This window comes from Neolamprologus multifasciatus, chromosome 18 (assembly GCF_963576455.1).
Source record: "Neolamprologus multifasciatus chromosome 18, fNeoMul1.2, whole genome shotgun sequence".
NCBI lineage: Eukaryota > Metazoa > Chordata > Actinopteri > Cichliformes > Cichlidae > Neolamprologus > Neolamprologus multifasciatus.
In genome coordinates this window covers 4,289,453-4,316,520 of record NC_140456.1, presented here as the reverse complement: position 1 = coordinate 4,316,520, position 27,068 = coordinate 4,289,453, and the positions used below count along the sequence as shown (strand labels likewise).

General features: G+C 40.8%; 1 protein-coding gene, 2 long non-coding RNA genes and 2 pseudogenes across 4 annotated transcripts; 2 read left to right on the top strand and 3 right to left on the bottom strand.

Annotated features, from left to right (window-relative positions):
• Positions 1 to 1,146: 1,146 nt before the first annotated feature.
• LOC146497099 (E3 SUMO-protein ligase ZBED1-like) lies at positions 1,147 to 4,109 on the bottom strand (annotated as a pseudogene). The gene is made up of 5 exons (XR_014870633.1): positions 3,204 to 4,109; positions 2,942 to 3,078; positions 2,393 to 2,863; positions 1,718 to 2,305; positions 1,147 to 1,656 (listed from the first exon to the last, which is right to left on the bottom strand). The product of XR_014870633.1 is annotated as an E3 SUMO-protein ligase ZBED1-like (transcript).
• Positions 4,110 to 6,105: 1,996 nt separating this feature from the next.
• On the top strand, positions 6,106 to 8,259 carry LOC146497098 (uncharacterized). Its single transcript, XR_014870792.1, has 2 exons — positions 6,106 to 6,571; positions 7,576 to 8,259. It is a non-coding gene; the product is annotated as an uncharacterized LOC146497098 (long non-coding RNA).
• Positions 8,260 to 9,640: 1,381 nt separating this feature from the next.
• Positions 9,641 to 11,611, bottom strand: LOC146497097 (uncharacterized; annotated as a pseudogene).
• Positions 11,612 to 18,502: 6,891 nt separating this feature from the next.
• LOC146497096 (tripartite motif-containing protein 16-like) lies at positions 18,503 to 20,371 on the bottom strand. Its single transcript, XM_085140720.1, has one exon. The coding sequence runs from the start codon at positions 20,186 to 20,188 to the stop codon at positions 18,506 to 18,508; it is 1,683 nt and encodes a 560-aa protein (XP_084996846.1). The 5' UTR covers positions 20,189 to 20,371; the 3' UTR covers positions 18,503 to 18,505.
• Positions 20,372 to 20,624: 253 nt separating this feature from the next.
• Positions 20,625 to 23,567, top strand: LOC146497095 (uncharacterized). Its single transcript, XR_014870717.1, has 2 exons — positions 20,625 to 22,242; positions 22,320 to 23,567. It is a non-coding gene; the product is annotated as an uncharacterized LOC146497095 (long non-coding RNA).
• The last annotated feature ends 3,501 nt before the right edge of the window (positions 23,568 to 27,068 follow it).

Below are 27,068 nucleotides of genomic sequence, written 5' to 3'. Positions count from 1 at the left end.
TCAAATGAAATTACTGTACAAGACAGGCAGCAAGCTTGATTCTTGATTTTTTTTTAAATAGTAAAATATATGTAAAACTATTTAAAAAACAAATACAGATAGTGTTCTAATTCTACATTCTTTAGTAATTTTTCCTGTGTACCACCATGGATTTCAAAACAATACATTAATATGTGCTTTAAATGCAGACACTCAAATATAACTCAACATTCACACTGAAGATACACAGTAGACATAAGAATCAGTTTTCATGCCCTTTGTTTATTCTTTCATTTAAAATCTTTGTGGTAAAGATCATCATAATTACACATTAACTTTCATGTACAGCTTAAATGTTTCACTACACTGTTGGCAGCAAAGATTACACAGCAAAGCCGATTAAACTAGAAGCTAAACGACTGTTCAGTCCAAGGGCGTAGATTTGGCATGGACGGAAGGGACCCACCAATATCCAGCGATTATTGAATTGTCCCCACCAATAATTTGAAAGAAAAACAAACCCGATAGAAAGAAAAAAAACGATCTGTCAGCGTCTCATTCACCCAGCGGTGCAGAAAGAGTTAAATTACGGTCTCTACTGGAGTCCTACGTCACGTGACAAATATGGCCAATGTGATTGGAGCTCTGTTTAGTTTCAGCAGCGGCAAGCCTGCGCTGCGAGGAGGAGAGGAGGACGGCAGCAACAAGGAAGAACCTGGATATAAGAAAGTATTTTTCAAAGAAACCTGTAAGTCACTTAAAGTCAAGCTCACTCATAAAATGTAGTGATGGTGAGATGAAGCCTCGTGATGAAATGAAGCTTTCCATCCAACTGGTCGACTCATGGTTCGAAGCATTGTGATGATTCATTTGCTCTACTGCGCCATCAAGTGGACGATTCAAGTGAAACGGGCTCAATGATTATAATGATGTGATGTGTAAACCTCTAAACTGAATAAATAAATTGTTTTTATGGTTATTTATCCCGAATATTGTCTCAGTATGTCTGATACAAAAGAGAAAGTGGAAACTATCAGTACAGAGTTTTTGGGATGATTGTGTAACTGTGTAATCATGCTTATGTACATCTCAATAATGACACAAACTAGTGTGTGGCGCTTCAAGTTGAATGAATAAAGAAACTACTTTTGTTCATGACACCAATAACTAAACTCTAAATATTAGTTATATTTAATATTATACTAATTTTATATTAATTTAATTTAATTAATGTTTGTGTATAATAAATTGGCAGCTTAACACAGGAATGTACATGGAAACAAAAAGGGAGGGAGTTGTGATGTGAATGTGCTTGTGACTTTATAACAGTGCTCATGACACTAGGGAAAAGTTTTCATTTGTTTTTCTTCAAAAATAGCAGCTTTTCCACAGTGCTGGGCTTAAGACGGTTCCTCTTTTTTGAGAGGATTTCTCCTGCTTTTGAAAATATCCTCTCACAGGGCACAGATGAAGCAGGGGTTGCAAGAAAAACCACAGCAAGTTTATACAAGTTTGGATAAAGAAATTTGTGTCCAGCCCAGTACTCCAGCGGATTCTCCAGTCTGCCCATATTTGGTTCATGGAGGTATTTCTGTACTTCAGCTGTTGCATCAGCAGTAGCATTTGGGGTCTTTGTCTCCAGAACAGTGGTGTCCAAACGATGCCACAGTTTGCTACCTAAAACAAACAGAATGTAAGTAACTAAATACAATATAATAATCGAAATGTGCTCATATACCTTGAGTCACAGGCTGAGAAGCTTTTGATGATGAGGCTGCTGATGAGAAGGCCACGTGCCGCAAAATAGCAGCACATTCAAAAATAAGTCTCTTCTCAGCATCCATTGCTTTATTTGGGCTAAAGAAGCCTATTTTTTGAACCTTGGATCCAGCAATGTTGCCAGTGACATGATGCTCATTGACTGCAATGTGTAGAGCTTCTCCTTTAATTGTCTCCTTAGACACTCAACCATGGTGGAGCTCTCTGGAGTTAGGACAACTCCCATTTCCTCTTCATTTAGTGCATGGTGCAACATTGTTAGAAGTGGAATTACTTTGGATCCAGACACTCGCTTTTCCTCTGACAGCTCAGTGGTGGCATCATTAAATGGGGAGAGTATTTTAAGACATTCTGCCATAAGGTCATACTGTTCAGAGGATAGTGGGCAAATATCAGTGTGCAGGCCAGCTAACGATGCTCCAATAGGTTCCCTGAGTTCATGAACACGTTGAAGCATTTGGAATGTGCTGTTCCAACGTGTATCCACCTCTTGAATTAACTTCAGTGCAGGCCGGCCCATTTGCTCCTGCACCTCTGTCAGCCTCTCCTAGAAAAACAGCCAACACAAACTGATTAATTCAAGCTGTGTTACTGCAGCAGCACCTCAAAGCAGTAATGAAATAATGGAACAAACCTTAGCAGTTGTACTGCTCTTGAAATATCCCACTATCCTCCTACAGGTAGTCCGGATGTCAGACAGCGTCGTGTGTTGATCAAGAGCTTTTTTGACCATTAGGTTTAATGTATGTGCCACACAATTACTGTGACGCAAACGAAGCTCCTTAGCACAAGCACCCATGTTTGCTGCTCCATCAGTCACATAACATGTAACTTTGTCTGTAATGCCCCACTCTGACATGAGCGCTGCTGTTACTTGTGACAAATTGACAGCAGTATGTGCTTGAGGGAAGTGCTGAACACCTAACACTACAGAATGCAATGCAGTGTTAGAGTCAATGAAATGGCAGGTGACGGCTAGGTAAGCCTCTGTGTTAATGGAGGTCCACATATCAGATGTCAAACTAACTGCAGAAACCTTGGCCACAGTCAGTTTTTCTTTTTGTTTGGACTCTTTGTATCTTTGGTCCACCATAGCTTTCAAAGCCTAAACAAAAGAAGGTACAGTACTTAATATGTAAATAAAGGCAAAATGGAAACATGCTTCATATTTTAAGATACACACCTGCCTTGTGGGGAGAACATAGTTAGGGTTCAAAACGTTAACAAGCTTCCTAAACCCACTGTCCTCCACAATAGTGAAGGGCTGGGAATCCTCTATCACCATGTTGACCAAGGCCTCATCCACATCATTCCTCTCCCCTGATACAACAAAAAAAACATTAAGAAATTACATATTTCAGTAAATAGAACCCAAATATTAATGAATTACATGGGGAATATAAATGTATCAAATGACTGTATCCTTAAAACCTACAAAAACTCACCTGAGCTTGGTCCACCTTGGTTAGTCTCCTTGTTCTCATGCAGGGCTCTGTAATGCCTCAGCATAGATGAGGTGTTGTTGCTGTATCCAAGTTCTTTAGAGCACAGCAAACACTTCACCTTTTAATAAACAAAAAGACAGAAATCTGATTATAGGATCTGTGGTGTGGTTTATTTATATTATGGTACTTATCATTTCTTTATTACAGTGTGTATACCTTATTAGGAGAGATGACATCAAAATGTTGCCAGACAGGGGAAAATTGTCTTTTCCTTGCTGGTTCCATCGAGGGAAGAAATGCTCAAGTAACTATGTAACACGTACGTAATCCAATTCCACAACACAATGTGATGGGGGAATCAGCTCTGTTTTGCTGCCCATTTTATTTCGAATTTGGCGCGAACCGGTGAACCAGTTCCCGAATCAGTCACGTGGTACGGACTGCCCGCGAGGCCTCGAACGTCACTGCATACGTAATCAAAGCAAGCCTCGATACGCGCTTCAGAAAAACGCCCCGAGATTACCCGACGCACGATTCGGAGCTTCGACACACAATAACGTTACAGGCTATGCTAGGCTTTGGCCCACATCAGTCTAAAATTGTATGTAACCATGAATAACGTGTTTTGTAAACTAACTGCACAGCAGGCAGCACTATCAGTTCTCTCAGTCTCAGAGCAGCATTTCTAATTTTGATTGAAACTGTCAGAGAAAACGGAGCCTCGAGCGAGCCAGGATATTAGTTTACAGAGGCTGTTAAAATTATATGTCTAACGTTAAAATGTTGGTGACACAATAATTTTATCCTAATGGTACTGACATATTCATAGCGTTAATTTTTGAGACAAAATATCATGAGGTAGTCAGGATTTTGCAAATATTCCACCTTGTAGTGCAGTTTGCACAAATTGTTTGGTGGCAATATGTCCTAGTGCAGTCAGAGGGGAAGAGCCAAATGTGAGGCACATCAAGCACAGAATAATAATTTTAATCTGAGGATAAAACTCATGTACTGAGGCTGAAAGAAGCTTCAGTGCTCTCAGAAGACTAAAAAGATGGCTAAGGTCAACAATGACTCAAATGAGATTAAACAATGCTGCTGTGTGTCCACCAGGAGAGACTGGACAGTATAGATGTAAAACAAATATGCCAGCAGTTTATCTCAGTTAACGAGAGGAGCAGGCATGTGTTTGGCTGCTTCACATAGTGGACATTGAGTTGTTGTGTGGGTCACCAGTAGTCCATGTCTGTTGCTGTAACAGTAGTTCATGTTTAGAATAAAACATCCCAGCTCACTGATTTGATCGGGGCAATAGTGCCTAAAATGTTGCATAATTTTGCTGAGAGATCTTTTACTTTGTGGTAATCTTAGACGAGTAGTTTTATGGACAAAACCCAGCAGGTTATTCAGTGTTCCCTTAGTGCTAATGTATCAGAGATGTTGGTGTAATATAACTGAACTAATGTTAATTTCTTAAAGTCATTTTCTTTTATTGTCATGACTGTATTTGAAGCTATTTTTATTTTTGTATGATACCTGATTTATATGAAATATGACTGAAGTAAACTAAAGTCTAAAATACTTAATCAGTCATTTGTTTAATAGTAATTTAACATTATCTAATTCACATATAAAACTATGAATTGTAATTTTAAGTGGTTTAAAAGCATGTAGAATAGGATATGTAGGCAAGTATATTTCTCTTTTTTTTTTTTTTTTAAATCAAGAAGCAAAGACAAAAAGGAAAAAAAAAGAAACAAGGCAGGGTTCAATGGTTGAATCATCCGTCCCCACCAATGCCAAAACCAAATCTACGCCCTTGGTTCAGTCCTCTTTTGGAAGCAGTCTTTAAATGACAAGCATTAACTTTTGTCATAAACTGTATAACCACCAGATGGCGATATTAGTTTGTAAGTAATAAAATGGCATCAAAACAAACCTCTAGTCCGACCTGAGACACAGCTCCTGATCGAATGATTATTTCATGGTGAGGAGATCCTCAGACAAAATGAACTTAAATACAGATTAATAACAGTTTGCTAAAGATGGAAACTCACTGCAAGGACAGAGAACTGCGTTTTTTTCACTTTGACATTTTTGTTTTCACATTGAACTTGAACATTTTTCTGTTATTTTGCAAATTCTCCTATTTTATATATTTCAATAGAAAACTCAGGAGAAATTCTTTGGTAAGTTGAACATTTTTTGGCAATAAAACTGTTTCTGAGGGCAAAGCCAAATATTCATCCAGTTTCACCACCTGAGAAACATTCCCCACAGCAAACAGGTTTCACAAATTCTCATTTCTCAAAAATCTCCCAAAAGTCTTTACACGTCTCTTCTGTTAATCAGTGTCTAAAAGTGAATCGACACTTTTAAGGTGTATTGCTACTCTCAAGTGTCAGTGAAATATTTAATCTATTTTTACATGTTTTTGTTTTATGAAAGTATGTTTTGCGACCTTCAGTAACTCCATATTGTGGACAAAACCTCCACCAACAGCAGGGAACAGTTTCAATAATTTAACCCTGTCTTGGTCATGATGTGCTGTGCAGCAGACAGAGGCATAAACCCAATATGCAGATACTTAGATGCAGAAGTGAACCTAAAAGGCAGCTTTATTGCTGGACTTGCAGGCAACCATAGTACAAAGAACTTCACTAGGAAGCTAGACTACAACACAGACAAGACACACAGCAAGGGTGAGCTCATGACAAGGGCTGTATCCCAATTCAGGGTCTGCAGCCTTAAAGTACGCAGCCTTAACGGTCCTCAGGGTCCGCGTACTCAAAGACCGCTAAGGCCGGAAGTGCGAGGCTTGTAGGCTTGTGAAATGGGACGGTCTAGCCTCCGTCGCGCTGCCCAGGTTGCCTAGCAACCATGATACAAACCGCTGGAAAACGTTTCATACAGCTTTGTTTGACAGAAATGAAGGAGAACATATTTTGTTCATTTGTTTCTACATGAGCTCTGTGTGATTTAATAAGTATCTGAGGCTGAGACCACAGGACTGTAAAACATGATTGTTGGGCTTCATTTCTGTACTGAACAGTCATTTAAGATTAGCTAGTAAATAACAATTAGCTAATGTTGTTCATGAGACTAAAGTCATCTCACTTTGGTAATGTAAATATAATATGGCCAATATTATTGTTCTGCCTTTTATAACTTAAATGGGATATTATAGTTGTAAACTGCCCTAGAGCTCCCTCTAGTGGCTGCTTTGTAATATGGGTTCGGTTACTTTGGGAAGGGAAAAAATGAGAACGTGGAGAAGAAATAAAAGATGGCGGAAAGTGATACCGTAATGTTATTGTTCTAAGCTTATACGGACCTTAAAATGTTGTTGCCATGGACAAGATATGTCTGTAAGTATGAGTGTCGATAAAATAATTATTATCTTTTGTTTTGTGTAAAAATGGTTCGATAATTTATACATTTGAAAGTTTTATCTTGTTAGCTTGCAGTAAGAGTGTAACAAGCTAGTTTACAATGTTAGTTAGCTAATACAGTATTTTGTACTTTCAGTTTTACGATGGTCAAAGAGAAGGCAATGGTCAGAGGCCATTCTTCAATAAATCAGCGCAAAAAGGAAATAAGTCTGATTATTGGAGCATCGTTATCTCGCTGTCTAGCTGGTGAAACTAAGAGACTCAGGGCGAGGACAGCATAATTATAGTTATCATATTAATCATTATTAGTTATTACAGCAGTGAGTTTGAACTCTGTGTCAAATACTGAGCTTCAGTAAAGATTCAAGTTGCAGTTATTTATATTTCCTATCACCTTAAATCTTCACTCAAAGACAAGTATCTTTGACAGTGTGTATATAGATGTATCATATATAAGAGACAAATATTGTTCGTTTAATATGTTGGCATTACTAAATGTGGCTCAGCTATAGGAGACAAAAAACGAACAAAATAAAGCAGCAAGTGATGCACACTGAGACTCAGACATGTAAGCTTGATACTGGGGAATAAACAGACCTGGAGACAAAAGGACAAAACACAGATGATAGAGAGACAGAGAGACGACAACAGGAGAGACTAAAGACAACACAAAGATGAGACAAATACAGACTAGATATGAAAAGGGGACAAACATGAACAGAAACAAGAACCAAAACCTAGAAACATAAGCAACAAAACTCAGAGGCTCTCAAAACCTGAACATAACTATTTCATAATTCTGAAGAATGAATAAAATGTCCAACAAACTCAAAAACCTGGGTCAAATTCCCAGGAGCATGACAGTCAGACATTAACCTTTTTCATTGAAAGGTATTCTGTAAAGTTCAGTTTTCAGATTCCACTTGAAGAGTCTCTTAAAAGCACCTGAAGGTAACTTCAGATTATCTTCCTGTTTCTAGGGCAGAATGATGGTCTTGTGTTATCAAACCTCAGGCTGGTGCCTCCTGTGTCCATGCATGCAGAAGCTTCTTCTTCATGTGTCAAACCATCCAAAACAGGAGTTTCCAAAGCTGCCGGGGTGCAGTCTGTTCAATGTTTCATGTCATCCCTGCAGAGCCAGAGCACCAGGCCTCCTATTTTCAGTCAAGGAAGGTGAGACAAAACCAGTAACCATAGTGCTCTGTGTCAAATATTTTCTATTCTATTGTTTCTTTTCTATTCTGTCACTGTGTGTTAACCCTGTGCAGGGTGAACGCTGCCTTTTGCCCAGTGAAACCCGAGGTTGATGGATGTTACTGAGTATTACTAATCATGTCACAGAATCTATAAGACAAACTCATTTTACACTGTGGGCCACTTACAGGTAACTATGATCATAAGTGGGCCGGACATGTGAAGCTGCACGATTAATGTGTAAAATTACAGAAAAGTTCTTTTAGTTGATTCCCCAGACTGTCCTGTAATTATAAAATATAAAGTCTTTCATTAACTTAAAAATAATCTCCTATTTTTCAATGATTCCACTATAAAAAAAAGACAAAGAAATAAATTACAAATTTAGTGGAAAAAAAACAGGAACTTTAATTGTTTAACTGTCACCTAATGACTTTGGTGTAGTATGAATAGCAACTAAGGGGGATTCTTTATAATGTCAAGAAAACCTAAAATTGTTATTATTATTATTATTAGTGATAAATGTTAAAATTCTATGCATTTCACATTTTCCAGTTTCTGGAGGCTGATTCTGGCCCCCGAGCTTTATGTTTGAAACCTTTGTTATAAGGGATCTAAATATAATAAATGAGGAATAATCATCGCCTTTATCAGAAAAAATTATATTGCTATACAACATGTGCAGGTACAATTTAATACATTTTAAAAGATTTTTTGCAAAAATTAAGACATAAGTGAAGTGATTATATTATATTAATAAAAAAAATGCTTGACATAAATAAAAATTAATTACAAATATTAATTAATTAATTACAAATTCCTCCAGCCAACCTAAAAAAATACCTTGCAGATAAATTTAGGCCCCTGCAGGTCAAAAAGGATGTCGCCTTATAGGAAAGTCTTATTTGGTTAATCTGCTCTTTATTTTCTCAGTTAATCACTTCACCGGCTGGTCTAAGGAACTGATCTGTTTCATCCAGCCTTCAGTGCAGTACACACTCCAACATGCACAATGAAGCAAAGCACTAAAGAAAATCTGCAGGATTTAGATTTGAGGAAGCAGAAATAGAGAAAAACTATTCAAACAATAAACTCAGTCATTAAAATTGAAGCAGATTAATTTTCTGGCTGTAAATTAACTGATTCATCTCATAATCATTTGAGTTATTCTGATGTTTTTGTTTTTACTGAATGAACTGAGTTTGACAGAGCAGGTGGATTTAAGTAAATACTTTCCATTTTCATGTATAAGCTTTAAACTGGAGATGTGCTGATAGGACTGGAGGAGAAAAGAGCTCGTCTGTAGTCTGTGGCTTCTGACTCTGACAAACTCTTTGAGCTCCAGGAAAAAACAGATGTTTATACCTCTGGAGTCCTCAGCAGGAACTGAAAGACTGAAGATTTCTTTCATAAAACTGAGCAGGCACTGAGTCGTCTGCAGCTACGGTACATTTCTCATCTGCTCTGAGCTGCTTCTCAAAAGCCTGCTGATGGATTAAATTTCCTTTAATTGTAGCTAAAGGCGCTGACTTTTTGTTGGATGCGACAGGCGCGATCTAAAGCGACTGTTGCCGTAAACGCCTTTATTTTCCATAAACCTGCTGACGTTGAGCTGCAGCTGTCTGCAGAGGCACGGTCATGTTAAAGCTACATCTGATAAAATGAAGCGTTCACAGCAGCAGCATGGGGATGTGCAAAAGTCTCCTCAACTTCTGCCTCAAAACTTTTAATACTCAGTGATAAAGTTTTATTGAGAAAGTGACAAACTGGGTCACTGATAAGAGACAATATTTATCAAGTAATCAGGTATAATGAAATAACACTCAGACACTTGTAACAGTTTAACGTGCACGGGTGGGAGCTCAAGTGAGGCCCACACCCTGGAGCAGTTTTCTGGCTTTATTTATACACAGCATGAAACATACAAGAAAGGAAGTAACATTCTCTAGCCAAACAGGCAGGTGTGAGATCTCGGAACTTATGTTCAAAAAAGGTTATGTTCTTACAAGGTTATTTCTTACTCTTTGGGTGGCGGTTTCCTGTGAGATAATGTGAGAGCAAAACAAGTCTTTTTAAGGCAAAGTATAGACAGTTGTGCAGGTGGTTAAGTGAAAACAGAAATATGAACACTCTTAGCTTTAGTATATCAGCAATAATGATTAATAAAATGTCTTAATAATAAAAATCTCCTAACATCCCCTCCTGTTGTTCAAATTTCTGTAATAACAGCATTGCTATTGGTTCAATTCATAACCTCTTGCCTAAACATTTTCGGTCAGAACGTCATTGAGCAATCCTGGGTTCAATTAGACTTCAACATCATCACATGAATCTTTTTCCAAAACATCTTCCATTTGAGGCAGTGTTACATAAGCGTTGATAGAGGTCATCACCATGTTTGATACCATTTTCTTCAGACAGGGTATTACACATGTTGTGAAAACACATAAAAGTAAAAGTAAAATTCCAACAAAAACAAGTCCTTTAATCAGTAGGGACTTCCAAGAACCACTTAGCAACCATGTGAGCCAATCTTCAGTGCTTGTGACATAGTCTTGTTGCTGAGCGTCCTTAATCTTTCTCAAAGCGTTCAGAGCGTCGGTCATGTTTTGTGAGTGCACATTGTCTGGGATGTATGTACAGCATGTGGTGTTAAACAATACACACAAACCTCCTTTTTCAGCTAAAATCATGTCCAGTGCGACTCTGTGTTGCATCACTACAATGCGTATTGCGTCGATTTCTTCATTTTGTGCCTTGTTGATCTTTACTGAGGCATTTAGGAACAATCCAAATCGGTAGTCAAGTGTCTCAATCCTGAGCATGTTTTTTCCAGTTCCCACCCAAGGGAACAGGGAGTGGAGAACTTTTTGACCGGTGGTCCATAACTTGAAGTTCTTAGGCACATCTGATCCGTAGACTGAGTCATGTGGCAACACTTCAGCGACTTCACGCTTTGCTCTTGATATGCGTGCGTGTGTCTCTGCTGTGATCTTGAAGGTGTGGTCTGAAATTAGCACTGGTGCACACAGACCGGTGGAGTTTGGTGGGAGCATGAAGTAGGTTTTAGGCCCGCAGGCCCAAGCGGCTCCCTGGACCCAGAAAGTTCCATTCTTGAAGGTGAGTGTTCCTGTGGATTGGGTCATGGCAAAGGTTTGTGTGCAGTTAAGGTTCCGTCCGACCTTTCTGCTTCCGTCCGAGAAGGCGAAACATATTGGGTGCTGTATGTCAGGTGGCAGAACTATGGCGAATGATCTGCTTTTGGTGTTGTTGGCGTTGACGTTTACCCAATGTTCTTCGTCACAGGCGTAGTTCCAGTTTGTCAGATTGTAGGCACAATGGGTTGTCTGTTTGAATATGACCCTTTGCTGTGAGATTGGTTTCATGACACGTTTAACATCTGTGTCATTACACCATGGAATTTGGTCTTTCTTCTTTGTGCTTTGACCTTTTAGAGCCAGTCCTGTTGTCATCAAATCTCTGCGTGAGCAGTTGCCAGTTATCGCTTTGTTGAATATGCACATCGCTTCATCGAGTTCAGGTGCCATTCCATATATTGTTGCGTGTATGGCCGTTGTTGGCATGTGTGAACACACATAGCACTCCGTGCTGTTGTCGGTGCGTGTTCTGTCGTACACATACTTATACCACGCGTTGTTCATCCATGGGTGGTTGTGGTCTTGGTTCAGGTCGCGCAGGTGCGAGTTGTCATGTGTCCATCTTTTTTTTCAGATTTCTTTTGTAGCTGCCTTGCAGTGTGAATATTGCAAAGAGAGCCACCAGTGATAGGAGGATCGCTGATAGCAGGAGCAGTGTCTTCATGGTGACCAAGCACACTAAAACCTCTGGTGCGTAGACTAGGGCGAGAAGATCAAGGGCGGGCTTTTTGCCCAATCAGCCCTCTCTCCACCACTAGAGCACCGGTGAGATTCTAGGGAGCTGGCGTCTTAGCCTGATGTGTCCTGTACCTTTTTACAGTGGCTTTGGTGGATCCACGAGGGTCTCTCTGCTATTTTGCAGGCGGTAGGTGTGGTAAGAAGGACTTGGTACGGGCCTTCCCACCTGGGAGAGCTCCAATTTTTCCTTTGGAGCACCTTGATCAGGATCCAATCACCTGATTTTAACCTGCAAGACACTGGAGATACATCACTTGGCAGTTGGCTATTCAACACAATCTCTTTGTTTTCAAGCAGTTTAGTCATCCATTCAGCTAAGGTGGTTTCCCTTACTGATTTGTCTATTGGCTCGCTTGTGATCGGCAGTGGGAACGGTCTGCCATGAATGATTTCAAAAGGTGTGAGCTTCTGAGAGCCTTGCGTCAGTCTCATCCACATTTTTACTAGGCCTACACACTCGGGCCATGGCCTTCCTGTTTCTTCCATGCATTTTCTTAATCTTTGTTTTATTGTACCGTTAGTTCTTTCCACTAGTCCGGCACTTTGTGGATGGTATGCACAGTGATGTTTGATGCTAAATCCTAAGGCTTCAGAGACCTTGCTAATTATGTCATTTACAAAATGTGTTCCATTGTCACTCCGTATCAGGCTAGGGATGCCATATGTGGGTATGAAATGATTGCATAAGCATTTTGCTACTGAAATTGCATCTGCTCTTTTTACTGGATAGATTTCTGGCCATTTTGAAAATACATCTATAATTACTAGAGCATATTTCGAATTTTGGCATTCATTCAATTCGATAAAGTCCATGTGGATTGTATGGAATGGGTGAGGTGGTGTGGGAAAATGACCTCTTTTGGGTCTGAGATTTCCCTGTGCATTGTGTTTTTGGCAAATCATGCATGTTCTGATAAATTCTTTTGCTGAATTTTCGAAATTTTGAGTGTAGAAGTGTTTAGAGAGAATATCCAACATCCCTCCTGTTGACACGTGCGTCGAGCCATGTGTCACTAATGCTGCTGTCTTGTGTAGAGATTTTGGCAATATTGGTTTGCCATTACAGGTCATTAAGTCATTTTTCAGTTGTGCGCCACATTTTAACCACTTCTTTTGTTCTGCAGTGGGTGCGGCTTTCTGTTCATCTTTCAGTACATCAAGTGGTATTAACTCTGTGGTTTCAGACATTAAGGTTTCTATTGGCTGATGTGCTGCCTTTTTTGCAGCTATGTCTGCAAAGTTGTTGCCTTTAGTAATTTCAGAGTCATCTTTTTGATGTGCAGCACATTTGCATAGTGCCAGCTTCTTTGGCAGAGTTATAACTTCTAGTAGTTGTTTTAAAAGATTTCCGTGTTGCACAGGGTTACCGGTAGAAGTAACCATACCTCTGTTTTGCCAGATTTTTGCAAAATGATGTACTGCTGCAAAAACATATTGGCTGTCTGTGTATATGTTTATTTTTTGTCCCTCATGTAGTTGACATGCTCTGATGACAGCCGTCAATTCGGCACTTTGAGCAGAGTGTGAGGAAGTTAGTGGTTTAGCTTCTAAAACCTTGTCAGCTGTGGTTACTGCATAGCCCACACAGTTTCTCCCCAAACTATTTTTGGATGCTGAGCCATCTACAAAAATGTTAGTGAAGGTCAGTTGCGGTGTGCTATGAATGTCAGCTCGTGGTTTCGTTTCCTCATCTAATTTTTGCATGCAACAGTGTTTTTCTCCGTCTGCTGAAGTGGGGAGAAGTGTGCTTGGGTTTAGTTGTCCACACTTCTCAATTGTAATGTGTGACTGTGATAGCAGAATGCCTACATATGAGAGCTGTCTTGCATGTGTGAGATAAGACAAGTTTGCTTGCAGTAAGATGGAGGTTACAGCATGGGGAACTTTGATAATTAATTTATGACCGAGAACAATGTCGGCAGACTTTTTTACTGCCTCTGCTGCGGCTGCACAAGATTGTATGCACGTAGGCAAGCCTGAAGCAACTGAGTCTAATTTACACGAGTAAAAGGCGAGTGGTCGTTGTTTTTCCCCAAATGCTTGTGTTAGAACGGCCTTCATATAGCCTGCACCTCCGTCTACATGCAAATAAAATAATTTGTCATAGTCTGGCAAGGCTAAGACTGTGCGTGTTTGTAGGGCAAGTTTCAAATCATTAAATGCTTTTTCTGCTTCTGGTGTCCATTCTATTTTATCTTTCAGTGCTAGATTTTTTCCATAGATTAAGTTTTGCAAAGGTTGAGCTAACAGAGCATATTCAGGTATCCAGCATCTGCAAAAGTTGCAGAGACCTAAATAACTCATCATCTGTTGCTTTGTGAGCGGTTTTGGAGCATTCTGTACTGCTAGTTTCCTGCTGTCTAACAGTGTTCTTCCCTCCCTTGTGAGCTTGTGGCCAAGGTATGTGACCTCTGAGCTCCACAGTTGTAATTTGTGCTGTGAGACTTTGTGGCCTTGTTCAGCTAAATGTTGTAATACTGTTATTGTGTTCGCTTTGCAGTCTGCCTGTGTGTGTCCCGTGATCAGTATGTCATCTACGTACAGGAGAAACTGTCCTGGGGCAGGGAGAGTGCAAAGTGACATAGATTTCCTTAAAGCTTCTGCATACAGGGTGGGGCTGTTCTGGAAACCCTGAGGTAACCTTGTATATGTGTACTTCTGATTATCAAAGGTGAAACCGAACAGAGCCTGTGAGTCAGAATGTAGCGGTACAGAGAAGAATGCATTTGATAGGTCTATAACCGAAAACCACTGCTCTTTTGGTGTTACTTGATTTAGGATTGTGTGTGGATTTGCTACCACAGGTGGGATTTGTTCTGTTACGTCATTTATTGCTCTGAGGTCATGTACTAGGCGATACTTTCCTGTGTTTGCTTTTTTCACTGGAAAGATCGGAGTGTTACAGGTCACTTCGGTTGTTTTTACTAAAATGCCTGCTTTCTCCATATCTGCAATTACTGGCCTGATGCCTGCCTTTGCTTCTGCTGTTAAGGGATATTGTGGTTTGACTGGCCTGTAGGTTGTGGTGGTTTTTACTACAACGGGATCTGCTCCTTTAATTAATCCTACATCTGTAGGTCCTACGGACCACAGTGTTGTGGGCAGTTGTTGTAGTTCTGGGTGTAATTCTAATGAGAGTGCATGTCAGTTCTCACTATCTTCCTGCACGTGTACATTAGTGCTGTCAATCATGTGGGTGGCTGGGTGGGTAGTGAGTACCCACCCTAATGTGTATCTCATGCATCCTGTTCTGCGACCTTGAAGCCATCCCTCATGTGTTTCTTCAGTTTTTTCATATCTGTCCTTTTCAACTTGAGCGAGAACGCGGCCTAAATCTTTCCACTCAGTGCTGTCATTGTGTGCTACTGATACATGTGGTTTAGGCATCCTGTTCACTCGTTGCACTATTTCTGGCTGAAGTACAGAGCAGACTGCATTACCACTTTGAGTGACATATAGGTGCTGCAATGTAAGCATTTGTGGGCCTAGTTTATGCACCTGTAGGTCGTACATGGGGTCATGACCTGGGCTTTGTTTGAACCTCAGTGTGTTGTGATACTCTGTGTAGCCCTGTCGTGTTGAGTGGGTTGGCAGATATTGATTTGCTATGTGTTGCAACGGTTCTAGTGAGGGCAGGTCTAATGTCCAGTAGTAGTGGGGCTCTCCCTGTCCTTCACACACATTAATCTGACAGTCAGTGAGATTTTGCTCTTCATTCAACATTAGCTTAGCATACATGCCTTCTGGCCCTGGCAATACACCTATTTGCAGTTTTCCTAAGGAGTCTCTCCCTAGAAGGTTAACTGGGCAGGATGGGTCATATATACATTGATTTTTGCAGCTGCGTCCACTGTCTGTATGTACTAACAGTAGGCTCTCTGTTAAAGACTTAATGCTGGTGTGTCCTGATGCTGATTTCACTATCATGGTGTCACTGGAATATTTCAGATTCGGTGGTTTTTGATTTAACACAGTTTTACACGCGCCTGTGTCACATAGCATAGTCATGGGTTGGCTGTTTACATGAATAATTACTGTGGGTTTATGTTCAGAACCTAAAAGTAATTGTTGTATGTTATAGATTTCAGTTTCATCCTCAATGTTTTGTTCAGCTTCAGTATTTTGCTCTAGTCACATACTTTCTCTGTCACTATGATTCTCTTTTTTGTTTCTGCAGTCTCGTGCAAAATGTCCTTCTTTTCCACAATTATAACAACGGTTGTCTCTTTCATTTCTTTGCTTCCTGTTACCTTTGTAACCTCTGCTTTTCTGTCCCTTTCCTCTGTGTTGTCCTTGTCCCTGTCCTCTGTATTTACCAGAAAATGCTATGACACCTGTGTCGGGATCTACAGTGAAAACACCTCCTTTTTCCTTCTTTTTCAGCACTCTAGTTGCATGCTCTGCATATTGTAGGGCGTCTGCTAGATTTCCTGTGTTTATTGTCACCCAGTGCTTTTCGACATGGGCTCTGACTGCGGGACGGAGACCATTTAGAAATGCATTTTTTAACTGCTGTTGGTAAGGTCTTTCAGGGCGGTCTTCATAATCTAGGCCTGAATGTTGTCGGAAAACCGGGCGTAGCCGATCGAGGAAGTCTGATGCTGTTTCGGCTTCCTTTTGTTTTACTTCTCCTATTTTGGAATAATCTGCTCTGGGGGCTAAACGAACCCTAATTCGGTCATATAAGTCTGTCAAGGTGTTCATTAAATCTAGGGAATCTGGGCCAAGAGGTCTTCCTTGGTCATCTGCACCTGTAAAACCGTCTTTCACTGTCCCCATTCTCAATCCTAACAGGTCTTGTACTACTTGAAGCATTTCATGACCGTTTAGGCCCCATTGAGTTCTAATTAGTTCCACTGCGTCTCTCCACTGTTGAAAGCCTTCATTTAAAGGTGGAACATCTTTTTCCACATTTTGTCTGTCAGCTTGGGTCCATGGTCTAAAAGCATACACAAATGGGTTTATATCTCTTTCTTCGTTCTCACCACCTATCAACTGTCCATATCTGGGATTAGGTGCAGCTACCATTGGAAAAATTCCAGAGGGTCCTGGAGGATCTACAATACCTCCCATGTCCCTGCCTGACGGGTCTTTCCCTATGTCTTCCTGTGGGTTTGTTGTCATACAGTTTAATGCACTTCGGGCTTGGGCATAAGGATTAGGATTAGGTTGACTAGTGAAGGGATTTTTTGATTGTGGCTCTGGTGCTGACGGTGCTGGTACATAAAGTGGCGGCTGTAGGCTTTGTAATGTTGTTTCCTTTTTCTTTTTTCTTTTTTCACTACGTCTGTCTTCCTCCTCTTTCCATGCTTTGAAATATTTTAACTCTTGAGTACGTTTTATTTTCTTTTTAGGACTTTTTGCATTGTTTAATTCTGCTTGGAGGGTCTCTTTTAAAGTTATCACTGCAGAGGGATTACATTTTCCCTCCCACGCAGGGCATTTAAACTTTTTTGGATTCCTCCATCTGTTTGCACTAATTTGTCCGGCGCCTGGACATTTTTTCTCTAACCACTGCTTGTCAGCAGTGAGTTTTGTTGATTTATTACCCATTTTCACTAATTTGTTTTAAATGTTTTATGTTTAGGTACCTTGAAAATTACAGCTTTTTAGCTTTTACACACACAAACAGCCGTGGTGCTTTCTCTGGCACGAGGGATGAGAGAGGTTATTAACACAGCCTTCTACTTTCAAGCTACCCTTGAAAGCGGTGTTAATTTTATGTGATGAAGCACAACCTTTTTCTCGTCCCACCAGTACTTCAGCACCAGTCGGCAAACAATACGGTGGAATAGTTCAGCCTCCCTATTGTGCTGTAAAATGTAACTTATTCCACCAACAAAACAATAAAACAGAAATATTTCGCGCGTTTAAAGGTTTTTATTATGACGCTTTTCCCTCTAAAATAGCTACCAACCCTCTTTCAGGCGAGCATTTACATTTAGAGTTTCCTATAATAGCTACCAGTCCTCTCTTAGAACGAGCGTTTACTTGTAGGAGCAGTGTCAACTCTTATTCGAATTTTTCGCAAGATGTGGGTGAGTGTTAAATATTCACCTGATTTATTTCGTGGTTGTTTAGGTCTGCTCCATCAACCCCCAACGTCGTGGACCACTTTATAAGAACGCTGGCCAGAACCCGAATTATAGCGTCTCTGGTCTTTATCCTCTGCCTGGAGAGGAGCTGTCGACAGACTTCAGCGCGGGCTTCTCACGACGTCAGGACTTGATGAAGGTTTCCTAGTGGAGCATGAAAAAAAAATCAATGTCCACTCCGGCTCGGAGGACCATTAAAAATGATAAGAGACAATATTATCAAGTAATCAGGTATAATGAAATAACACTCAGACACTTGTAACAGTTCAACGTGCACGGGTGAGAGCTCAAGTGAGGCCCACACCCTGCAGCAATTCTCTGCCTTTATTTATACACAACATGAAACATACAAGAAAGGAAGTAACATTCTCTAGCCAAACAGGCAGGTGTGAGATCTCGGAACTTATGTTCAAAAAAGGTTATGTTCTTAAAAGGTCATTTCTTACTCTTGGGTGGCGGTTTCCTGTTAGATAATGTGAGAGCAAACAAGTCTTTTTAAGGCAAAGTGTAGACAGTTGTGAAGCTGGTTGAGTGAAAACAGAAATATGAACACTCTTAGCTTTAGTATATCAGCAATAATGATTAATAAAATGTCTTAATAATAAAAAATCTCCTAACACACCCATAATGTTTGACTGACAGCTGATCTCTGTGCAGAAATGATGGAGAGAAAATAAAATGAAACTAAAATACAGATTTAAACCCACAATATGAAAGACTTCAGTCTATTTCACTTTAATCAACTCAGCATCTGTTTTAAAATTACCCCATATACCTGTGCAAAGAGTCAGTCCAGCATAGAGCGGCTGAGTGAATGTGGTCTGGACTTTGTGGAGGAGAGTCATGGTTTCAGAGACGCTGTAGAAGGACAAAATACCTGCTCTGTGATCCAGGTACACTCCTACTCTGGAGGAAGGAGGACCTGAGACACGAGTTTGGATGTTGTTGTACCAAAATGTATAACTGTTGTTGATACAATCTAATGACCAAGATTTGTCATTATGTCCAAATCCACATTCTTTACCAAATCCTTTCCTGCTGATATTCTTGTATGCGACTGCTACATAAACTCCTCCCCCTCTCCACTCCACCTCCCAGTAACAACGTCCAGTCAGACTCTCTCTACTCAGGACCTGCCACCATCCAGTGAATCTGTCTGGATGATCAGAATAAGACTGTTGTTGATTCATTACTGTTACTTTTCTGTTCCCCTCTGATAATAACAGCTGTTTGTTTGCTGTGTTTGGATCCAGTGTGATTTCACATGAATATTTTAAGAATCCAGCTCTGGTCTTTGGCTCTGGTGGATCTGACAGTAAAACATCCACTTCAGTGACTGTCAGTGAGATGTTTGTCCATTCCTCTCTCAGAATGTCCTGTAGTTTATCTCTGACCTCTGACACAGCTGCTGTCACATCCTCAAAGTAGCTCAGAGGACGGATATTGATGCTGGATGAGTCTGTAGACTCACTGAGTGCTGACAGTGAGGGGTAGTTGTGTAGAAACTGGATGTGATCCTCTGTGTGTGAGAGCTGCTTCAGCTCAGCATCTTTCCTCTTCAGCTCAGTGATCTCCTGCTCCAGCTTCTCCTGAAGCTCTTTGACTCGACTCACTTCAGTTTCCTGCTGGGATCTGATCTGCTGCTTCACATCAGAGCTTCTTTTCTGGATGAGATGGATCAGCTCAGTGAAGATCTTCTCACTGTGCTCCACTGTTTGATCAGCAGACTGATTGATGGCCTCCACCTCCTGTTGAAGCAGCTTCACATCTTTCTCTCTGTCCTGGATTCTCTGCTGGATGTTTTGTCGACTCACCTCCAGCTCTCTCTGCCTCTCAGTCCTTTCTGCTGCAGCTGAGACTGTGTCGTGGCCTTTATGTTCATCCACAGAGCAGAGATAACAGATACTCTGCTGATCAGTACGACAGAACATCTTCATCACCTCATCATGACGAGAGCAGATGTTCTCCTGGACCTTCTTGGAGGGCTCCACCAGCTTGTGTTTCTTGAATGAAGGTGCAACAATATTATGAGTCTGAAGGTGTTTCTCACAGTAAGATGTCAAACAGACTAAACAGGACTTGAATGCTTTAATTTTTCTTCCAGTGCAGACATCACAGGCCACATCTTCAGGTCCAGCATAGCAGTGATCAGCAGGAGCAGCTTGGAGTCCAGTCTTCTTCAGCTCCTCCACTAAATCTGCTAACATGGTGTTTTTCTCCAGGACAGGCCTCGCTGTGAAAGTCCTCCGGCACTGAGGGCAGCTGTAGATTTTCTTCTTTTCCTCTTCATCCCAGAAGCTTTTAATACAGTTCCTGCAGTAGCTGTGTCCACAGGGAATAGCCACCGGATCCTTCAGTAGATCCAAACAGACTGAACAGCAGATTTTTGTTTGATCCATTTGATTCATGTGCTGTGCCGTTTCACCGTCTCTCAGTGACTGTCAGACAGTTTCACTTCCTCTGAACAGAAACAACCTCTGTGCTCTGAAGGGAAACAGATCTCTGCTCTTTTTCACCTCCTACAGGAAATGAGGCTCACCAGCAACTGCATTTACACCATGTTGTTTAGACCCATCCTGATACAGACACATCTGTGAAGGGAGGCACTAAAGAAATATTCTCATAGCGTGACAAGAGCCATTCAGGTGAAGCAGGGTGTGGTATGTTTGGTTACAGCATGCAGTAACAAGCCTGACCCAGGTAAACTGGTTTAACTGGTTTAAACTGTTAAAATTAGTTTCAACTGGGTCAGCCCAGTTTAACTTTTCTTGAGTTATGACAGTCAACACTCAGCGAGTTCATTTTATATTTCAAAAAGTTCATCAAAGTTTAGGATGCTGTGATGAATAAAAATAAATCACACTTTATATTTTGACAAGAGCCAGGGTGTGGTCTGTTTATTACAAAGTATTAGAGCCTCCTTAAGATAAAACTACTTATTTTGAGGTTAAAGTTCACATTTTTTTTCCAGGAAATAGTTGAAATATATGGAGATTACAGTTGTTTTTTCAAGATAAACTACCACGGCTTCTGTACCCTCAACAAAATGTTTTATATAGACGAGTTAATGAAACTATACTTCACGATCTATTTTAGTTATAAGAAAATCATTTTTCTTTCAACATGTAAAGAGTTTAAAATAGCTTCTTTCAAAATACAATATTGAAAATAATCAGAGAAAAACAGTCACCTTCAAGAAATTTTTCATTATGTTTGTATTTGTTAATCTGTCATTTAAACATTCTTGTTGAATTATGGCAGTTTGAGGTAATGCTATTACACATGCGAACACTAGAGGGCACACAGCGCACTGGTGGTATCGAGCAGTGTTTTGGGGCACAGAGGAAGAATAATCCTTCCTGTTGTGAAGCGAACTCTAGTTTAACGTTCGTGTCTTTTCTTTTCTTTACCACAGGTTAGTAAATATGCATTAAAATAGATGTTCACTGCACCCCTTATAAATAGAAAAATGTTGTTTATTTGGTAATTTGTACAACTTGGCAAAGGAAGTGGGTTGTTATCAGAATTGTGTGTAAATTGTGAGTTAAAGCTGCAGGTGAAATGAGGCTAATGCTAGCTTAGTGGCTAATGTGGAATAGTGTTTGTGTGTGTGTGTGTGTGTGTGTGTGTGTGTGTGTGTGCGTGTGTGGCAGTTAAACCACACGAGACACTGTGTTTGTTTTATACCAAAACCATTATTTTTGTAAGAAGTGAAACCATAAAAAAAGAAGTTACATTGTCAGTACATTAGAAACACGTCACATAAATAATTTAGTGCTGAAACAAGTATTAAAATGATTAAAAACAGATTCATTTAATATTCTTTATAAATGTATTTAAAAAGGAAGTACAGGGAGCACAAGTGTGTTTGTGTGTCTTTATGAAGAATGCTATATTTTTATATATGATAAAGTTTAATGTTAGATATTGTAGTTGTAATAATTTCAATGGACTCAAGCAGCATGTTTAGTCAGAGTTGTGCTGAGAGATTTATATAGACTCTAGCAAAGGAAACTGTGGCCATGTATTGTAAATGGGACTGAAGCAGAAGGTCTTTCCTTTGCATTGAATGTAATGATTCCTGAAGCTGTTCAAAGACACTATTGTGAAGAACAAACCTTCCTGTGAAGATAACAGCAGCTCAATCTGTGTGCCTTCTCTATTCTTTACCACAGCACCACACGTTGTTGGCACAGGAAACCAGTTGCATCTGTTTATGTTTTCTGTGTGTGTTTTCTTCTCCCTCTCTCCCTCCCCGGTCCTCGGGGCTGTTTACGGAAGTGCGCGCCGTGGGAGAGGCGTGTCCTGGCGACTGTCGTCATTGGGAGTCCCTCTTCGCTGTTGCTGGCCCACCTGCAGCTGATTACCTGACCAGCCGTTGGTAATCATTCCTCCCGGCTAGACAGAGGTATTTAACCTGGACTCGCGGCGACAGTCGACGTGGGATTATTACTCCGAGCTGGTATAGTCCGTGCGAGCAGTGTGAGCTTGTTATTCGGCGAGCGTGTGGCTAACGGTGGATTTTCCTTCTTCCTCCAGGAGGGGCGAGCGGAGAAGCGAGTTGGGGAGCACACACACTAAGGGAGTTACAACACGGAACGCACTGGGAGCAAGGGACGAGCACGATTGGAAAATTGCACTTTTGAGTGAATTGTTGGACTTGCCTGTCTGTTTCACTGTAAATAAACGCACTGTGTTTCTGTGAAGAAGAACCGCGCCTGGGTCCCTCTTTTCCGTGACATCGAAGTGGTTATTTTTTTAATAAAAAGGTAAAAGGTAAAGGCTTTTTCAAAGCAACTTGCCCAACACTGGGTAACAGTAAATAATAAATGCTGAATCTTTTAAGCAGTACACAAAATCAATAATGCTTGATATGTTGAGGCAGCAGCCACCCAAGATAGTGTGAGTCTGTAAGTACCTGCGTGCACACGTGAGTGTGTGAGCGCTGGTATTCATAAGGTTTCTCCATGCAAGTGTCTGATAGTACGTATTCTGTCTCACGGGTATTTCTGAGGCATGTTTTTTATAAGTTTGTTATATGACAGGTCAGAGTCATTTGTTCTGTAAGTAATGGGATCAACGTTTCAATGAATGGGTCTATTCCTGATCTTCTAATGGCAAACCTGCCATCTAGTGGGTTAACGGGGAAGCGCCGAGTGAGGGGATGAGCAGGAGTTTCTCTCCCAGCGCTCGACAGGGAAGGTCCATTTCTCTGAATCTCACCTCCTACAGGAAATGAGGCTCACCAGCAACTGCATTTACACCATGTTGTTTAGACCCATCCTGATACAGACACATCTGTGAAGGGAGGCACTAACAGGGTTTGTTTGATTTACAACTTTCAGTAAAAACTGCAACCTACTTAAAGTTTGATAGCTGCACTTGGTGCTTGGACATTCTCAGAAAGGTTATTTATAGTCTTATTTATATTTTTAACATTTTGAGTAGGTCAAAAGTTCATTGTAAATATTGTAAATTTAGTTGTTTTTAACATGAAACAAATCCATCCTGGCGCTGTTGGTGTTTCATCAACAACCATAGATCCTTTGGTCTGTTTATTGTGTTACTTCTGACATGTCTCACACCTTCTTATCATATTCTTTATCTCTCTGTTCATTCCAGGCCAAAAGACTGTCTCTCTTGCCCTTCTTTTGCATTTCTCAATTCTGTCACCCTTAGTTCTCATCTTAGTCTGTTTTATAGCAAGTAAGCCCTGATCAGATGACCTCAGGGACCTGCTGGGGACATCGGGCTGTAGCAGATCAGAGATGTAGGCTGGTGCCAGTCCGTGCACAGCTCTGTAAGTCAAGACCAGGATCTTAAAATGGACTCTAAATTCAACAGGAAGCTGAGATAACAACGGTGTCACATGTGAGTACTTGGAGGATTTTGTCAAAAGCCTAGCTGCAGCGTTTTGCATGCATGTATAGCAATCTGCAGTTCAGAGCGAGATAAAATCGGGCTTAGCTTAGCCACATTTCTTAAGTGATAAAAACAAGACCGAACCAGAGATTTCACGTGTCCATCCAATGTGAGAGTCGAGTCAAAAGTGACACCGAAATTCCTGATAGAGGATTTAACAGAGTGAGAGAGGACCAAGGGCTTTCAGCATCTGCCATAAAAATCTATCAGGGGCGCATACGAGGACTTCGGTTTTCCCCTCGTTGAGTTGGAGGAAATTTGCAGCCATCCAACGTTTGATCGAATCTAAGCAATAATTCAGACGCTGAAGCTTAGATAAATCCTGGGGCTTAAAAGAAACGTACAACTGAATATCAAATTCATTCTCACGTTATGAATTTTTGCAAGCAGAAAAGAAAGAAAATTTCACTAATTTCACTAAACAATGTCACTAATGGTGTTGAACAGCACCTTAGGATTGCCTCTGCTCTTTGTAACCAAGCGTGAGAAATGGGCAGCTCTCGCATCTCTGATCGCATTATTAAAAGAAGCTAAAAGGTCCTTTAGATAGAGGAGTTGAACATTTAGATGAGTTTTCCTCCACCTGTGCTCCGCTTTACGACAATCACGTTTTAGACGATGAATACTGTCATTTGGCCGAGGAGGAGATTTGGAGGCAGAAACACTCGTCTTAAACCGGACAAATTTCATCTAAAATAGAAAGGCAATAATTATTAAAAAGACTGGTTGAGAAATCAAAACCATTTTGAGGAGATGGCTGTAAGTTAAAAGCATCCACAAATTTCTCCGCTGTGGAGGAGTTTAAGATGCGAGAGCTAACCATCGTCTAACGGGGGACAAAGGCTCATTAAAAGACAAGTTAGAAACAATAATGATCAGAAATATAAATGTTCTCAGAGCAAATGAAATCAATATTAAATCCAAAGTAAAAACAAGGTCCAGTGTGTGACCTTTGCTGTGTGTAGGACCGGACACATGCTGAGCAACATGAAAAGAATCCATAATGTTCATAAAGTCTGTGGCGAATGGGTCGGAGTCATCATCAACGTGTATGTTAAAGTCCCCAACTATGAGCACCCGAGACAGCTTCATAGTAGCAGATAAGAAGTCGCTGAGCTCTGATAAAAATAACCTGTTAGATCTATTAGAACCTATTAGGTGGACGATACACCACAGCACAGCAGAAAGGATCCTTGTTACCAATTTTAAGCAGCTGCAGCTCAAATAAAAGAAAATGTCCAATTTTAACGGAGCGGCAGGAGAAATGGTCCTGGAAAGCCACGGCAAGCCCACCACGCCGACCAGATAACCGAGGCCGGGTAATAAAAGTATAGCCATCCGGGCAGAGTTCAACAAGTGACGAGTAGTCTACATCCCGCTGCCAGGTCTCAGTCAGGAATAAAAAATCCAGTTTTTTTGATAATATAAAACCATTCAACAAGAATGATTTATTAGACAGAGATCGAGCGTTAAAAAGCGCCATATTCAGTGAGCTAGAAGCCTCATTATTTGCAGAGGCTCGAGTTAAGGGACATAAATACACAGGGTTCGAGCCGTCACGCTCCTAGAATCAACTCACCGAGGGAAGAAAATGCCCGAAGAAGAGTCTGGATAAACCCTCCTAAGGTGGCACGGTCTCAAAGAGCCGGGCCCAGCGTATCCAAACAAGGCTGTGGAAAACAAGTCCCCCTCCATGGAGCTTTTCTGAACACAGGAGACAACGCACGCTCGACGTCGCTTACCAGCCAAACCCCGCCGCCAGTAAAGCCTGAGCTTTACCTGAATACCTCCTCTTCTCCCTCTCCTTCTCCGTGGTCTAGAGGAACCATGGAAATCGCCTGACGAGGATCCAGCTAATGGAGGAGGGTGGAAAATGCCTAGAGGGACATGTGTCCCTGTAGTCACATAAATGTGCGACATTCAAATTCAGTTCATCCAATTGACTCCTCAGAGACTGCACATTAGCAGGATTATTGATGGCAAAGGAATACGATTGTATCATATTTGCTTCCTCAGTCCTCCAAAGTGTTCCTGTGATTAGAGGATGATCCAGGGCTGGAAAACACTGAAGGGTAAAAAGAATCCAGAGATGGGCAGTTCCACAGAAGCTTCAAAAGAAACTCCCGTGAGTACGTAATTGTTTGTGAGTGTCAATGACACCAAACAACTGTCAGGATTGCCAATAAAACCATGCAAAATAAAAACCCCATCTTCGATAAAAGATGCGTGGACTCAGCACCCAGTCCATGAGTCACTGGAAAGTGGCTTAGGCTCCCAGTAAGCCGAGCAAAAGTGTGATAAATTGGTACAAACCATTCAGAGTGGAGAAATATCTTCTTTCCTTAGACTCTGGAGACAAAGGCATCTGTCAGTAGCCCTCGGTTAAATCCAGTGTCTTGAGAAAGCGAGCAGTGCCTAACCGTTCCAGGAGTTTCTTGAGTCGGGGCATTGGGTAAGCATCAAACTGAGACACACTCATTCACCTTGTGGTAGTTGACAGAAACAAACAGACCCATCTGTCTTCACTTACAAGAACTATGGGGCTATACCACTCACTGTGCGGCTCTTTTATTACTCCCAGCATCAGTATTTCAGCCAATTCTCTCTAAATAATTTGTCTTTTAAGTTCAGGTAACCAGTAGGGCCGTGAACGCAGCGTCACACCAGGGCGGGTTATAAAATGGTGCTCTGTGAGAGCTGTACGGTCGGGCAGGGGGAGAACACATCTGCAAAAAGCTGCTGCAACGCAGCAACATCTGCTCTCTGGACCTGCGTGAGATGGTCATCACAATGGACAACGCAACTGAAAAATGACAACACATATTAAAAATGTATGTAGCAGTCTCATCTGCCATATGTTTGTTTATATACTGACCAAGAAACTCTCTCAGTGTTTCTGTTTATTTCCATCCTCACAGTCAGTCACAGCCATCACACAGCATCAGGAAACATCTCTATGATTTAGAAAAGAAAACAGTCGTTCTAAACACAGTGACAGAGGACTGATGACTTCACTAATTGTGCACATATGTACATGCACTGTGTTGCATAGCACAAAAAAGACTCAACTTATAAAATGTATATTTCATTGGAATTAAACAATTTCTGACTTTGGGACTGAAATTGAAGGCTTTCACATCCACGGTTGATCACAGAGTCAAAGTCCTTTATACACAGTCCTTCAAGTACAGATAATACAGGAAGATAGAGATCCTAAAAACACAGTTAAAGTAGCCAATAATGTGTTACATATAATTCATTTTAAGTTTATGTTGAGTTTTAAAATGTTCTCTGCAATAAAAGTTGTTACTCTCTGAAAAACCATCTGAGCTTCAACACCTGGTATATTACTCAGTAAACAAAACC

Excerpts from the sequence above, each read along its gene's own strand:
- LOC146497096 (XM_085140720.1), bottom strand. The coding sequence starts at position 20,188 with ATGAATCAAATGGATCAAACAAAAATCTGCTGTTCAGTCTGTTTGGAT.